At 34.8% G+C, this 17,540-nt stretch overlaps 1 protein-coding gene across 1 annotated transcript in view; it reads right to left on the reverse strand.

Annotated features, from left to right (window-relative positions):
• The window catches only part of COG5 (component of oligomeric golgi complex 5), a 238,230-nt gene that overhangs the window by 216,782 nt on the left and 3,908 nt on the right, over positions 1-17,540 (reverse strand). Inside the window, exons 2-5 of the mRNA XM_031679789.2 lie at positions 16,028-16,167; positions 13,007-13,064; positions 8,941-8,995; positions 8,771-8,840 (exon numbers count right to left, since the gene is read on the reverse strand). Coding sequence (XP_031535649.1) covers positions 8,771-8,840; positions 8,941-8,995; positions 13,007-13,064; positions 16,028-16,167 — 323 coding nt within the window. The remainder of the gene's footprint in view (positions 1-8,770; positions 8,841-8,940; positions 8,996-13,006; positions 13,065-16,027; positions 16,168-17,540) is intronic.

Below are 17,540 nucleotides of genomic sequence, written 5' to 3' on the forward strand. Positions count from 1 at the left end.
GAGGAAGTAGATAAATAACCCACTTTAAAAATGAATAGAAGATGTGAATAGACATTTCTCCAAACAGAGTGACCAACAGGCACAATAAAAGATGCTCAGTATCATTAGTCCTTAGGGAAACTCAAATCGCAACGAGATACTGCTTCATACCCAACAGGATGGCTACACTTAAAAGAAAAGAAGCAAGCAAGAAAGAAACTGAAAACCTCATGTATAGCTGCTAGGAATGTAAAACGGTATAGCTGCTTTGGCGAATAGTTTGGCACTCCTCCAAATGTTCTTCTTCTCCAGGTTTGTTGAAATATAATTGACATACAATATTGCATAAGTTTAAGGTGTATGTATATTGATCTGGTACATCAAAATTTTATGACAGAGTTAGCACATATATTCTTATATATAAGCCAGCATACATATTCTCAGGTATATACCCAAGACAAATGAAAAACCATGTCCACTCAAAAGCTGGTACACAAATGTTCCTAACAGTACTTACTCATAACAGCCAATAAATGGAACAACCCAAATATCCATCAATGGATGGGTAAACAAAAATGTGGTATATCCATACAACAGAGTATTATTTGGTCACAAAAGGAATGAAGTATTGACCCATGCTACAAGATGGATAAACCTTGAAAACATTATGCTAAGCGAAAAAAGTCAGACAAAAAAAATGCCACATAATGTATGATGCGTTTACATGAAATGTCCAGCACAGGAAATCCATAGACAGAGACAGCAGATTGGAGAGCTGGGGGTGAGGAGAGGACTGACTACTAATGGACATAAAGCATAAAGTTTCTCTCTGAGTTAATGACAATGTTCTGACATCAGATAGTGGTGACACCTGCACAATCTTGTGAATATAGTAAAAACCACTCAGTTTACATTAAAACATGCACTTTAATGTGGTGGATTTTATAGTATGTGAGTCATAATTCAATTTGTTTTAAATGAAGGCAATTTCTATTTCTAACAATGATGGAATGATAGGGCTGGATTTACCCTCCCATCTTAAACAACTAGAAAACTTAACAAAATATAGAAATAATTTTCAGACACTGAACAACAGAAAGCACAGGACTGGGATTCCTTGAAGAAAAAAAAATTTTAAATGAGTTTAACAGCCATCCCAGTTTACTGCTGGGAGACAATTTTCTGGCTGCAGCAAAGGGAAGGCAAACAGAACATGACAGCCTCTCTGAAGTGAGGAGACGGCAGGAAAGCCAAAAAGATGAGACGGCAGCAAAGCCAAAAAGAGCTAGAGTTTATGGGCAGAGAACTAGCAAGGAAGGAGAGGTTGGGGAGATCTGCAGGAAGATGGCCTCAAGTCTCTGGCTAAGTGCCAATCTGTGCATGTGCGAGAGGAAACACAGGAAAAGAAACACTAAAACAATCCACAGAGCTCACAGTGGAAAGACCTATAGTAAACAAAGCTACACTATCCCGAAGCTAAAGGCTGCTCTGAACCTGCACTAACCAAACCTCAAAAAGATCAGACTAATTCCAAGTAACTTAACTATGAACAAGAATAAAGTCCAACACTCTTTCAAGGACATTTTTAAAAATCCAGCATCCTAAAACATAAAATACCCCTTTCTAGTGGAAAATTGCCATGCACGCAAAGAAGTGTAAAAATAAAACCCTTAACAAGAAGAAAGGTCAATTAATAAAAACAGACCCAGAAATAATGAAGACTGAAATACTTTTAAGTATCTACTATAAATATGCTCCGTATGTTCAAGAAGGTATACGAAAATATAAACTTCACAAGGGAAAAGATAAAAGAAGATAAAAACACCAGAGATGAAAAATACATTATGGGAAAAAAAAACAAGCCACACCCTGGATGGGAGATTTCAGGTATATTACAGACTGAAACATATGATACAGAACAATACACTTTCAGAAGAAAACATGGAGTCTCTCATGACTTCAGGGTAGAGAAAGTTCTCTTAAGCAAGACAGAAATATACTAACCCTAAAAGAAAAACTGTAAATTTCACTTTTAACCATCTAGAGAGGAGGGGAAAAAAATCAAGCACGATGAGATATGTGGAACACACGTAATAGAGGACTTATCTTGGGTATTCAACATCTTTAATAATCAGTTCCCTGGAAAACAAAAGCCACCACACACTCAAAAGACTGGCAAAATTAAGAAGTCTGAAAAACTAAATGTTGGCAATGATACAAATTAACAAGAATGCTCAAAAACTGCTGGTAGAAATGGCATAATTATTTGGGAAAACAGTTTGGCATTATATAATAAAGTTAAAGATCAGAAATCCTATAACCTAGCCATCCTTTTCCCAGCACATACCTTACGGAAAGGGGTATCTACATGAGCCAGTATACCTATACAGAACTATTCATGGCAGTACTATTTATAGCCCTAAACTACAAACAACTCAAAAGTCCATAAGCAGCAGAATAGTCTAATAATGGAAACTGAAAATTAACCAACTACACAACAAACAACATGGATGAATCTTGATAAGCATAATACTGTTTTCAAAAAGCAAGGTATCATAACATCATTTTAAATTACAAAAATCACTGTGAATTTATAGCCAAAACAATCTTGAGAAAGAACAAAGTTGGAGGCGCCCCATTTCCTGATTTTGAAACGTACTATACAAAGCACCAGTAATCAAGAAAGGGCGGTACTGGCATAAAGACAGATACATAGGTCAATGGAACAGAACAGAAAGCCCAGAAAGAAATAAAACTCTTGCATATATGGCCAAATGATTTTCAACAAGGTGCCAAGACTACACCATAGGATGGTCTCTTCAACAAATGGTTAACAGATAATTGGGTATCCATGTGAAAAGTAATGAAGTTGGACTCTTATCTCACACCATGCAAAAAAATATATTAAAAGACCTAAATGTAAGACCTAAAACTGTAAAACTTCTAGAAGAAAACATAGGGAAAAGCTCAGTATGTTGAATTTGACAATGATCTCTTGGATATGACACTAACCAAAGGCAACAAAAGCAGAAATAAACAAATGGAGCTACACCAAATTTAAACCTCTGTGCATCAAAGGAAATAGTCAACAGAGTGAAAAGGCAACTTAAAAAATAGAAAATATTTGCAAACCATTTATCTGATAAGGACTTAATATCCAGAATTTACAAGGAACTTCTATAACTCAACAACAACAACAAAAGTAAACCAATAAAAATGAGCAAAGGACTTGAATAGACAACTCTCCAAAGAAGATACACAAATGGCCAACAAGCATATGAAAAGATACTCAACATCACTAATTGTAATAGAAATCCAAATCAAAACCACTATGAGATATCACCTCACACCCAATAGATGACCAATATCAAAAGAACAGAAAATGAAAATAACAAGTCCCGGTGAGGATGCAGAGAAGTTGGAAAACTTGTGCACTACTGGTGGCAATATAGAATGGTACAGCCACTATTCAAAACAGTATGGAGGTTCCACAGATTAAAAATAAAATTACCATATGATTTGAGTATATATGCAACAGAATTCAAAGCAGGATCTCAAAGAGATACTTTGCACATCCATGTTCACTGCAGCACTATACACGACAGCCAAGAGGTAGAAGCAACCCTCATGTTCATCAGTGGATGAATGGATAAAAAAAGTGTGTTATATACATGCAATGGAATATCACACAGTCTTGAGGAAGGAAATCTTGTCACATGCTAAAACATGGATGAACCTCAAGGCTATTACGCTAAACAAACTAAGCTAGTCACAAAAGCACAAATACTGCACATTTCACTTGTATAAATTATCATCCAAAGTAGTCAAAGTAATAGAAACAAAGCAGAAAGGTAATTGCCAAGAGGGAAGAGGGGAGGAAGGAAGGAAAAATTAATGTTTAAGTGGTACAGAGTTTCAGTTTTGCAAGATGAAAAATTTCTGGAGATCTTTTGCATAACAATGTGCATATAGTTAACAGTATACTTAAAAATGATTAAGATGGTAAACAATGTTAAGTGCTTTTCAACACAATAAAAAAAATGTGAATTAATGAGCATAAAAAGAAGTAACTTCTGCTTTGGGTGTCACAAAAAGATGCTAACAACAGCATCACTTTCTATACACCACGCATTCTCCTAAGTTCTCCTAGGCCCAAATTTTAGTTTATAACATTATTCATTAAAAGGAACCAGGATGCCTTAAAGGTTAGTTGATCCTATCTCTTCTAGCAAGAAGCATCAGCATGTGTCTAGAATATTCCATTGCACCCAGAAAACAAAGAAAGTCTCAAGAATGGCAGCGGCTCACTGAAAAAAACAAAGGAGCCAGTGTGAAACCAGCTCAAACTCTGGTAATTTGAACATCAACAGGAGTATCGTAAATAAAATCAATTGGAAGAGGTTGAGTCTGTGAAAGGCTGTGATTCCAAATAGATACTCAAAAGAGAAAAGATTAATCTGAAGTAGACAGAAGATGGTTATAAGAACATGAGAAGTATAATTTTTCATTAATTTAAGAAGTGTTAATATAGACATATCACTATTTCATTTCTTCTTCTGAGTACATAATGGTTTATAAAACATAAAGGAAAAAGCTTAAACATAGAAAAATGAACAAAAATTATGTCGAACCAAATGATTCCAGAAATAGTAGTATTACTCAAAACAGAAAGGCCCAATTAGTATTGGTGATGTACATAATGACCAGAAAAATTGGGAGCCCAACACCAATCAGCACAGTCTCTAATGGTCCCATATAGACCCAGAGGGAGGAGGGTCCACTGGTAGTCACACACAATACACAATTAAAAAGTAAGTCCAACGATACATTCAAAGTTGATTAATTAGCTGAATGTTCCAAAGAAAACAGATCTGCAATGTATAGAACAAGAGTTAACACCGAGCAAGTCAAAACCAATCTTCAATTTATTGAAATACAGTTGAGTTCTTACAACACAGACACATAACCCACAAAGCCTAAAATATTTACTACATAACCCCTTACAAAATATGTTTGCCAATTCCTGTATAATGATGATTTCTTTAGATGACTATTAATTATAATGGCATAACTTTGAGGCACACATTAGGTTTTTGTTTCATCAACAAAGTTAATCTACCTAACAATAAGACAAGCAATGAGATACAACTAGCCATGTAAAACTTTTAAAATATTTCTGAATACACCAAGTTTAAAAAATACACAAAGAGAAATGAAAGCACAGATCTACACAAATACATGTAAGCAAATGTTCACAGCAACATTATTCACAAAAACCAATAACTAGAAAGAATCCAATTGTCTGTCAACTGGTAAACAGATAAACAAATGTGTCCATAAAACAACATTCAGCAATAAAAAAAAAAACTCCTAATGACATTCTACAACATGGATGAAACTTAAAGGCATTTCACACACACAAAAAAAGCCTGACACAAAAGACTAGTATCTCTTTTATGAGTCCATTGATATGAAATGGCCAGAAAAGGCAAATTTACAGAGACAAAAAAATAGATGAGCAGTTGCCTTAGGACTGGGGATAGGAGCAGCGATTGATGGCTGGAATGGACTAAATGTTAAAATTCGTAGGTTGAAATTCTAACCCCCATGTGATGGTATTAGGAAGTGGAGCCTTTGGGATGGAAGTAGGTCATGAGAGAGAAGCCCTCGTGAATGGGACTGGTGCCCTTATAAAAGCTCTCTCTCCCTCTCTGCCATGTGAGGATACAGGAAAATGCCTGTCTGCAACCCAGAAGAGAGCCCTCACCAGGACTCAACCACGCTGGTAGCCTGATTTGGACTTCCAACCTTCTGATATGTGAAAAGTAAGTTTCTGTAGTTTATAAGGCACCCAGTGTATGGAGTTCTGTTAGAGCAGCTTGAACAGAGTAAGAAAATGGCAAATAGACAACAAGGGATTTTTTTGCATCTCTAAAACTGGACTGTGGTATGACTGGCATACTCTATAAATTAGCAAAGATATTTAAACAGTTATTTTAGTAGTATACCGTATGTTCAAAATGTTGAGTAGATAAATTAGAAAGTTCAGGAAAGACCCAAATCAAATTTAAGGAGATGAAAACAAAAATGTCTAAAATGAAAAATACACTGAAGGAGAGTGGCAGCAAATTAGACAGTACAAAAGAAATTATCAGTGAACTTTAAGACAAAGCAATATGAATTATCCAAAACAAAACACACGGGGAAAAGCAGTTTGGAAGGAAAAAAGTGAGCAAGTATCTGGTGATCTGTGGGACAGCTTGAAGACACCTTAGTTGTAACTGCAGTCGCCAAAGGAGAGGAAAGGGGAGGGACAAACTATTTGGAGAAATAATGGCCATAAATTTTCCATAACTGATAAAAATTATAAACTCACAGATCCAAGAGCTTAAAGAACTGTAAGCGCGCGCACACACACACAAAAACTACACCAAGGCACATCATAATCAAATGGCTCAAAACCCAGTGATAAAGTAAAAACCTTAAGAACAGAGTGAGGAGAAAAAAACATCATGAACAAAGATAAATACAACAGATCTCTCACAGGTAACAGTGCAAATGAGAAGACAGTTGAGCAGTGTCCTTAAGGTGCTAAAAGAAAAATTCACCTGGAATTCTACGTCTAGCAAAAATATCATTCAAAATCATGAAATAAAGACTATTTCAAAAGCTGAAAGAACTCATCAACAGCAGATCCATACTACAAGAGATGTTAAAAAGAAGTTCCTAGGGCAAAAGTAAATGATATCACCTAGAAACACGGGTCTAATCAAAGGAAAGAAAAGCACGTAACTGTGGAGGTAAATATTCAAGATTTTCTTTTTAAATCTCTTTAGAAAATAATTGACTGTTTAAAGAAAAACTTTAACAATATATTGTGGGGTTTACAACACGTGTGAAAGTAAAATGCATGATAATAGCACAAAAGCTGGGAGGGATGAAATGAAAGTATACTACTGTGAGGTTCGTATACTACATGTGAAGTGCTATGATATCACTAGCAGTCAAAATCAACAGTTAAAATGTGTACTATACATCCTAGAGCAATCATGAAAATACAAAAACAAGTTATAGCTAATAAGCAAACAAAGGAAATAAATGGAACCATAGGAATACTTAGTCAACCCAAAACAAGGCAGAAAAAGAAGAAACAAAGAACAATCAGGACAAGTGAAAAAAATTAGAAGATGAAAGACTTAAACCTAAACATAACAATAAGCACATTAAATATAAATGCCTAAGCATCTCAAAAAGCACATTTTGTAAGACTGGTTAAAAAAAGCAAGACCCAACTAAATGCTGCCTACAAGAAATGCACTTTAAATATGAGACAAAAATTGGTAAATGATAAACTTTCAATGCCTCCATCTATAAAACAACCTTTAGGTTACTATCAGGAATAAACAGATCATGTAGGTAAAGCACTGGCCATATAGTAGACACTCCGTAGTGTCAACTGCCACAATTACTACCTCTGTTACAATACACTGTAATCATTGGCCTGTCTCCCCCTACTCAGCTATTCGAGAGAAGACTTCATAGTCAGAAGAATGCCTCTAGCCAGAGCCTTAGAACAGTGTCTGGCGCAGTTTTGGTGAGGTTTAGTGAACTGAATAAAGACACAAGGCCAATCTAGGATTCCTAAAGCTCTGTCACACAGCAGACACTGGATATTAGAAGCCAGATTATTAAAGATAAAAACAGGGGAGTGGGTATGGATAAAACAGTACGATTGTAGGAAAAAAATAGGAAATAAAAAACCAGTGGGAAATGAACAGAGTGTTGACAGAAGAATGGTAAATAAGATCCCCAAGCGAGAAGGGAAAAGTGTTACTAATAAAAGACACACACAAGGAAAAAATAAGTAACAGGATAGTATCAGACCCTCAGATTACATTAATAAAACATACAAAGGGAATGAAGAAAATAAAAGCAATTTTTACTTTGCTTTGTAAAATGGTGTGCAAAGTTAACAGATTTCCTAGGAAAATAACCCAAAGAGAAAAAACTTCAAATATAAAACTATTCATAGCAGTAGTATCTGTAAGTGTGAAAAGTCTGAAACAATCTCCATATCTAACTACAGGCAATAGTTTTTGAACAATCATGGAAACTATGTGAAAATTAAATTTTAAAATGTTTTGTGTACCTCTCTTATAAAGCTAGAAAATCATTACATTTTAGTCAAAAACCGAATTTCCAGAATAACGAATTAGTACTGCTATTAGAACAAAATATAGGTTTGAGTTCCTTACTTTTGATCATAGCATACTATAAGAATGAAAGTTAGTTTTCTTCCTGTTCTTTATTAAAAGAAATAATTTTCCCTTCCCTATTTATTTTAAATTTTTTTATTGAAGTATACTCAGTGACTGTGTCAATTTCTGGTGTACAGCATAACATTTCAGTCATACATACATGTATTTGTTTTCATATTCTTTCTCATAGGTTACTACAAGATTTTGAATATACTTCCCTGTGCTACATAGAAGAAATCTGGTTTTTATCTACTTTATATATAGTAGTCAGGATTTGTACATCTCAAACTCCCAATTTATCCCTTCCTACTAAACGAAATAATTTTGAAATACTGCAATAAGAGTGAAAATTGTTCACCTGAATAGTAGTTTAGATTTATTTTTTAGACTGGATTATCTTCTTTTAAAGCTCTAGTATCTTTCCCCTTTTCTCTCATATTTTCTTATTTCCTCAGAATTCATTCTTTTGAAACTTGTTCACTTATAAAAACAAAATGAATTAAAAGTACAAAGAAATGACAGTGGGAACCTACCTGAAGTCTTGCTAGTTGAGCAGTACGGGCTACTATTTTATTGTATGGCTCAATAATTTTTGCTTTCATCCTAAAGGAGAAACAAAAAGAGGAGTGACAAAGTCATCTTCAAAATATCAACGGATAAAAATCTTCTAAATTTCATTTATTTATAAAATGAACAACAGTACCTATCAACAGCTCCCTGTAAAGCCCCAATTCTTGTCTGCATCATCTGAAGAACACCTAGGAAAACATAAGTTTATTTTACTTCATAAATTTACAAGAGTTCAAATTAGGTAAACAATTAAAAGAAAAGAATAGAGAAATTTTTCAATTTGTTTCTGCCATCATTGTAATCTAAGCAACCAGTATCTTTACCTAAACTATTGTAGAAGCCTCTAACTAGTGGTTCCCTCCAATCCTTGCTCCACTAAAGAAATGTGACAAGGAATGAGGAGAAACTGTTTAATGGGTACAGGGTTTCCATTTAGGGTAATGAAAAAGTTCTGGAACTGGACAGTAATGGTTGCACCACACTGTAAATGCAATTAATGCCACTGAAATGGCTGAAGGTGTAAATTTCATGTTAATATGTATTGTACTAAATAAAATTACAAAAAAAAAAAGGCTGAGTGATCTTTGGAAGTGCAAATTTTACATAACACACCTGCTAAAACCCTTTCACAGTCTCCCCTTCACTCCTTCATTAAAACTGAAGTCCACAGCTTGGTCTACAAGGCCTTGAATAATCTGGAAATGAGATAGTCTCTGCCTGGTATCCTCTCTCTAACCCCCATGCTACATAAATAATAAACATGGACAGCAAGTATTTATTGCTGTCACTCTCTATCTACACAACAGGAAGAACTGTTTACAAAATTATAAAATGACTTTCAGGAAGATGGAGCTTAAATTTTACCATTTTATATGCCTAAAAATAGACTGTCCAATATTATAATAGATTAAATTAAATCTGTAATAAATTTAATTATTTTGAACTCCATTCTTTAAAACCCAGTTTCTATATTCAACTGCCATAGTTGTAGTTTCGAAACACAGTATTCTAAAGTATAGAATGTTGTCACATATTCGATGAAGTAATATTAAAATAAACATTCCTATCAGCATACAAATATGTTTTAATATGGCTCTGTTCAACAGAATCCTCTCTTGGCCCGAGGATTCCCTTACTTCTGCTGGTTTTATGGTTCATTGACCTTAAACTCCAAGAATGAACTGCCTTTACTTGTTATTATCACTTCCTTACATCTTACTCTCTCCACGACCCACTCTCAATAGCTTTCATACATATTCCACCAAAACAGATCTTGCCAAGGTCACTAGAAAACTCCAGAGTGCCAAATTCTATTGTTAGTTCTGTCTTTATCTTGTTCAAACGCTCAGGAGTTACGATATGTTAAAACTATTCCCTCCCTAAAACATTTTTTTCTCTAGGCTTCCAAGTCATCACACTCCCTAGGTTTCCTCCTATCTTATTAGCTGCTCCTACTTCTTCTCTGTTAGATCTCTCCATGCTGGAGTATGCCAAGATTTGATACTCCACCATCTTCTCTTCTCTATCTACAATCTTAGGGATTTCATTCATTCCCAGTGTTTTGCATACAATCTGTTCAATAAAATACTGATTTTATACACACACATATGTACATATATCTATACAGATTTTCTTTATACCTGCCTATCTATACACACACACATACACGCACACAGATCTCTAGCCTTGAACTTTCTTATGACAAATTTAAGACACCCAAGATAACTTCTGCCCTACTCCTGCCCCATCAAAATCATAATCTTCTTTAGTCTAACCCATCTCAGTTACTAATATCATCATCTATCCAATTTTTCAGACTAAAATCTTAGGACTCATTCTTGGTGACTTTTTCCCTCAGACCTTTCATTTCCCATCAACAAATCCTGTTAGCTCTAACTTACCCACTTCTCTCTCTTTACACCCACCACTCTAGCCCAAGGCACCATCAACTTCTACCTCTGTTTCTAACTTGGTATGCTGGATTCTAGTCTTGCCTTCCTATAGAGCCCCCAGAGAAAACTTTTTACAGCATTAATCATACAACATACCTAATTAAAACCCTCCAATGGTTTGCCATTGCACTTAGAATGAAAATCAAAATTCCTTTCCAAAAACCACATCTATAATTCTTTCCCTCATTCACTAAAATCCAGTCATTCGGGTCTTTTTTATATGCCCATCAAACATGCCAAGCTAATTCCATTTACTGGTCCTTCAGCTTACAACATTCTCCTTCCCGATCATTCAAATCTCAGCTCAAACGTCATCTTAAAAAGCCATCCCCTGCCTGTCCTAGCTAGTAAGGGACTCCACTTTCTTTTCTTTTAGGAATTACAAATATCTGACGTTTCCTACTTGTACATTTTTGGGGGGCCTAATTCCCCACCCAGAACATAAATTTCATGAGGACAGTGACTTTGTCTATTGCTCATAGGTGCCTGGCATCTAACAAGTTCTCGATTACTATTTGACTCAGTGAACAAACAAATTAGTAAGTTAGGCTCTCCCTTTTTAATAAAATAGGCTTAATTAAATACACCTCCAAATTCCATAAGGACAGGGACTCTGCATATTGTTATAGCTGCCTAGAACCTAGCAAATTCTCAACCAAAATTTAAATGAACATAAATGAAGAGGGAGCAAATTTTAAAAAAATAGACTTACTAAATATATGTCTAAATGAATTATATGACAAAGTTTAATATATAGGAGAAAAAGAAGTTGAAGTAGAAGTTGGAATAATAATTCATTTTCAAATACATGACACATATCTCAAATATTTCAGTAAGTGCTTAGAAATACACATCATGCCTAAATGAATACTAACTGATTAATACTTTGACTTTTTATGTTCAAATATTCTGGAGAATACTCTTAGATTATCATAGAAATTCAGAGAAGTCAGCGTTTATACTATACACACTCATCCACTGGATAGTTATTCCAACTCTAACAGTATATTTTAAATGTTGTAATAACTGAAAAGCATCCTGGGGGAAACAAGCATATTATAGAACTAAACACATATGAGAAAACCACACTGAGAAGTGTTTGTTGTGATGATTCATCTACACCTATATACACTCAGAATCAATGTGAAAGAACCCATGACATTCTTATGGGTTTCTATAAATGAAAAAAGTCATTTATCATTTGTTTTAAAAAATTACCAGTAAAGTAGGGTATTGTTTATTTGCTTCCGGAAACACATAAAAGTATTATGAGATGTAAAAAAATAATTTTCAATAGTTAATCAGTACTTAGAGCCTCTTAATTTTTCCATAGTCTGATATCGATCCTAAATATTCAATAAACCAAACTATTTGTCTGAAATATTATGTTCTTCAAAGTCTTAGAAACTGTGTACATGCTGAGAATAATACCTTGGAGCGTACATACGAAATACTTACGGGGGGAAGCATTAAACATTGTATCACAGAAAGCGAAACTCTTCCTCTAAGAATCTGATCAACAGGGAAAAATCACATAGCTTTCTCTTGATGTGCAATGATTAATAGTAACCGCAACACAAACGATAATGTAAACTATTAACATTTCATATTTGAGATGTAGCTTAATTTAATAAAGAGAATGAAAAATTCATGAAAGCTGTAGTCAAACAAAATTAAGAGGATTCATAATACTAAAAACCCGATGTATTATTATTCTACTATACTCTCACTTCTGAAAAGAATTTTAAGGAAAGCCAAATATAAGGAAAGAATTCAAGCCTATTTCTACTACTTGGGTGGTGTTGATTTGTTTGCTTGTTTTAATTAACTGACAGTTATAGAAGCACTAAATATGTGCCAGGAATTGTTCTAAGCATTTTGTTAACTCACTTAATCCTTAAATTAACAAATTAGTATACATTAATACTCTTTCTTTATAGATGAAACTGAGGCTTAGAAAGGTTAAGTAACTTGTCCAAAGTCACACATCTGGTAAGTGGCAAAGCAAGGATTTAAACACAGATAGTTTAGCTCAGGGGTTACTAAAGTTTTGTTGGAACACAGCTATACACATTCATTTACATGTTATCTGGCTGCTTTCACTCTGTAATAGCAGAGGTTTTAATGGCTGCAACAGAGACAGTATGACCTGCAGTCTAAAATATCTACTTTCTGACCCTTCACTGGAAAAGCTTCTGAGCCCTGGACTAGCTCTAAAATAGTCTGTAATAGTTAATGGAAATATACCTTCCAAAGACTCAATCCCAGTTGCTTGTGCCAATAAATCTTCATGTCTTGCAACAACCTGAAAATTAAGAAATGAATAATCAGCATTGCTCTAAGTATTAGGTATTTTTCTTTTTAACTACAATGTAGAATTGAAGGTCTCTCTCCACAGATAAAGGGGGAAAATGCTAACACCCAAGGAAACAATACAGGTTATAAAGGTGTGTTTGAGATGAATTATTAGCAGGAACACAAACATGCTTATAGTTGGACATAGAGCCAAAGAAGATACAGTCTTTTCACTAGCTTCTTCCTTTCCCAGTGGGATGTATAGGTGGAGCTGTGCCAAAATTGAAAAAACAGCGAATTCTTGCCACGCTAATACATGCTTTCCCTTTAAAGAATGTTTTCAAACATCAGGTTCCTTTAGTTCTTGAGCTTAATATTATCAAGACCACATTCTAATTTGGAAAGTAAAGCAGAGTTAGTGTCCACCTATCCTGAATATCTCTCTGCTTCCAGTTTCCCAATGTCATAGCAAATCCTCTTCCTTGCAGAAGACCAGTATTTTTAAGAAAATTAGGGCAGTGTGAATAAGCACACCAAAAAAAAAATAAATGAATGTTAAGAGTTAAAGGACACATGCAAAAGATTCCCAGAAACATCAAAAGATCAAGCAAATCTTTAGAATAATGCAGGAATCCTTATTATTTTGTATATTTTATTGCAATGAATAATTTTCATGTCTAGTCTGTGAACTGAAGCTCCTTGTCAGCAAAGCTTCATTCACTGGAACACTTACATCTTCCACTTTGTCCTGTTTCAGATGTCACTGTCATTCTATCGAGTCTCTCAATCATATCCATCTAAAATGTGTGTTATTTTTGGTCTCCTATGCCTCTTACCCAGAAGATGTTTGAATTTTTTCCAGTCCACTGATATGGTCATTAACGTGTTCATCCTAACAAGACAAATTTTCTTTTATTCTCTATTCTTTGTCCCTTGTGAATAAACACTGTGGAAAGGTTGAAAAGCCTAAAAAGCTTTTCAACTTTTAAAAAGCCTATACTTTCACAGACTCCTCCTGCAGTCAACTGGGTGAATTTCTAAGACATTTAGAAGAGAGAAGAAAGAGGAAAGCTATTTCCCATTACTGTTTCAGCTAGTAAGCAAGGTCCTCAGACCTGAGGATTTAGAGACAGTTGAGATAGTCATATTGATCATTCCAGAGTTACCAGGTACCTAGAAGCTGAACTTTAGCAGTGGGAGCTTCCAGGCCTCTGTGTTGCATCTATGGGAGATCCTTCACCTCCGTCCACTAGCCGTCCATCCAATTCTCTGTGTTAAATATCTTCCTGATTAAAACACCTAGAGTGGTTTCCGTTTCCTGCACTAAAACCCAGACTAATACATACCTCGGTACATCGTTTATAATTTTACTCAGCTCAATGATATTTTAAATTATTTTATTATGTTTTATTTATGGGTTTGGTTAGCATTATCCCAATTTTGCTTCTGCATAAAAACAATTATAGCACATTCAGATCTCAGACCAGGACTCAGACTTCCTTTACCTCACATCCGAAACTACTATAAATACAATTTGCCCCCACTTAGAGATGTTAAATATATTTTGTTTTCATTGATTCCTTCAGAGAAGGTACTACATGCAAAGAATAAGGAAAATACCAATCACAAAAAGGCAGAAAGAATTTCATGTGGCTCTTGCAAAAAGCTACCCTCTGAGAAACCTACGCAGGGTTAAGTACATTTTTCTCTGCTCCACAAACACTATGTACTTAAAAACAGGCATCACTTGCCTGTTATTATTTCTGTCTGTACCTGCCACTGGTCCGTGAATCCTTGAAGAGCCAGGAAATGTGTTCATTTTTCTATCCCCAAGCCTAATGCAAAGCCTGACAATTAAAACTATCTTATAAATGTGTCTCAATAAATACTGACCTCAAATTATATAATCAGAATTTTAGAGTTAAACAGACCTTAGAAGTCATCCCAGTCCTAACTAAGCTACTCTTTTAATTGATAAAGATACAATTTAAGTGAACATGGGTCATGTAATACCAGATCCAGATTTACTGGTAAATAGTTCATTTATTCATGCATTTGTTCATTCATTTACATATGTATTAAGTGCCTACTCAGAAGAAAAGGCAACACTAGAAAATACACCATAAAACCACTCTTTGAAAATTACAGCATTCTAGATAAGAGGAAGGAACGTTCAAGATTTTTGACTACCATCTCCTCTTGCTCCTTACTTATTCCAACCCATTCTATACATTTTTTTTTAAACCAAGACTTGAAGACATTACATGATATGAAAGGCAAAGGCACAACTGAGATTAGGATCTATCTCCTAACTCCCCTCATTATGTTCTATCCACCATAAATTTACCAGCTTTCTATAATTTAATCAAATGTTACATTTTGTGCTCATGAAATGTGAATTGCCAATGGGAACATTCCAGTTTTTCTTATTCATGCTGTTCTGCTTCACAATTCCATTTTCTATTATCTGTATCAAAGACATCCTATTTTTTGCCTACCTATATTCTTTTCATATCAGTTAAGATGATGAAAACAAAGCATAAATAAAGGTTTTGGAGAGGTGGGTATATTAATTTTTCAACTAACAAAAAGCAGTTTATAGAAAGTTTTTCAGAAGTATACTTGGGGGGGGGAATTGGGATAGAGCTCAGTGGTAGAGCGAGTGCTTAGCATGCACAAGGTCCTGGGTTCAATCCCCAGTGCCTTCTTACAAGAATCAAAAAAATTTATCTACATATAAATATGCAAGTATTTAAATAATTTTAAATACTTTTATTACTTAAATAAATTTAAATAATACTATAAGTGTATGTAAATATGTGTATGTGAATATACTTGGAAAAATAAGCCACACCATGAAAAATATATATTTTTTCTTGTAAATATACATTTAGATTAAATAAAAGGATTATAAAAATGATAAATTATCACTTTGGGCTGAATAATCTGTATGACCAAAAACACTGGAATTACCTGTAAGTGTAGTTCTTTATCCAACTGACTGATTCCTTGAGCAAGTTTTGCTAGTTGCTCAGCAATCACAGCTTGATGAATAGACTGGGAAGTATAAGTCTTTACATCAAAGTCTTCATTTAAAAAATCACTGTAACACTCTGGGGGAAAAAATAAAGAAAAAAAGTCTTTGATTATTAATTACACTGCACGAAACCATAGATATTAATCAACAGAACAGTAACAACCATAGTTAACATATTCTGAGGTCTCTTTTTACACCAGGAACTGTTGTAAATGCTTTCTGTTGAAAATGAGAAGGAGCAAGGGCAACAGTAGAAGAGAGTGGTAATATTCACTAAGAATTTATCACGTGTCTAAGCACTTTATACACATTAATTCATTCAATAGTCACACAACCCTGTTGGAACTACCATTTTCCGCATTTCACAGATGAACAGACAGGCAAAGGCAGGTCATGCAGCTTGTACAACCTCACTGAGATCTGAACCCAGGCAGTCTAGCTGCAGAACCCATGCTCTAGACCACTGTGCAGACTGCTAAAAGCTTAGCCGTGAGTCAAAAGGAAAATACTAAGTGAAAAATTTTAAAACAACTACTAACCATAGCCTTTAACTCAAGAAAACAAGACTAATAACAATAGTAAGAAAATTGACTATATTCAGTATTTATCATCTCTGGTTATCTCCAGATCGATGCACAAATACTGTTATGATAAAGTGAATCTGGATTTTTAATAGAAGCAGACAAATACAAATTTGTGCTCATGAAATGTGAATTGCCAATGGGAATTATAGGTATTACTGAAACTTTGGATTTATGGGTGAAATAAGTAAATGGAATGAGAAACTGTTCAAAATAGACCTTTAACAGACAGGAAAAAGAAGTGATGCTAGATGTTAAGACATCCTTCTATATAGAAATCCACACATTTGTGGGTGAAAAAAAATGGAGAATTATGAGTTAAAAATAGATACACAGAACTGAACTCAATGTAGGCATACAGCACTGTCTCCTAGCTATATGGTACACATAGGTAAGACTGCCCTCACAGAGATTATGAAACTAACAAGCAAAACACAGTACTTACGAGAAAACCTCAGTTGTCTGTATCCACTATAATGTATGCTCCATGAGGGCAAGGTCTTTGCTCTGTTTACTGCCACATCCATAGAGCCTGAATAATGCCTGACACACAGCAGGTGCTCATTATTGGCTGAATGAATTAATCAATCTATACATGAGCTGGAAGTATCATTCTACTAAAAGCAAAAACTCATTCCTGACTACTCTCAAAGTGCAGGGGAGTGAAAGAAGGAAACAGCTACTTTGGCCTTATTTCTAAGAACTCCATTTCCTTCCAATTCGCCAAGTAGTTCTCAGAATTAAGGATCCTGCCAGGCAGACAAGTGGAGAAGGCTATTCCAAAAGGGAATGTTTAGAGGTAGCAAATGCAATGGCCTGTTCTGAGAAATAACGGGAACACTGACTTCAGTATGTCTAGATCACAGTG

Source organism: Vicugna pacos, chromosome 7 (genome assembly GCF_048564905.1).
Source record: "Vicugna pacos chromosome 7, VicPac4, whole genome shotgun sequence".
NCBI classification, from domain to species: domain Eukaryota; kingdom Metazoa; phylum Chordata; class Mammalia; order Artiodactyla; family Camelidae; genus Vicugna; species Vicugna pacos.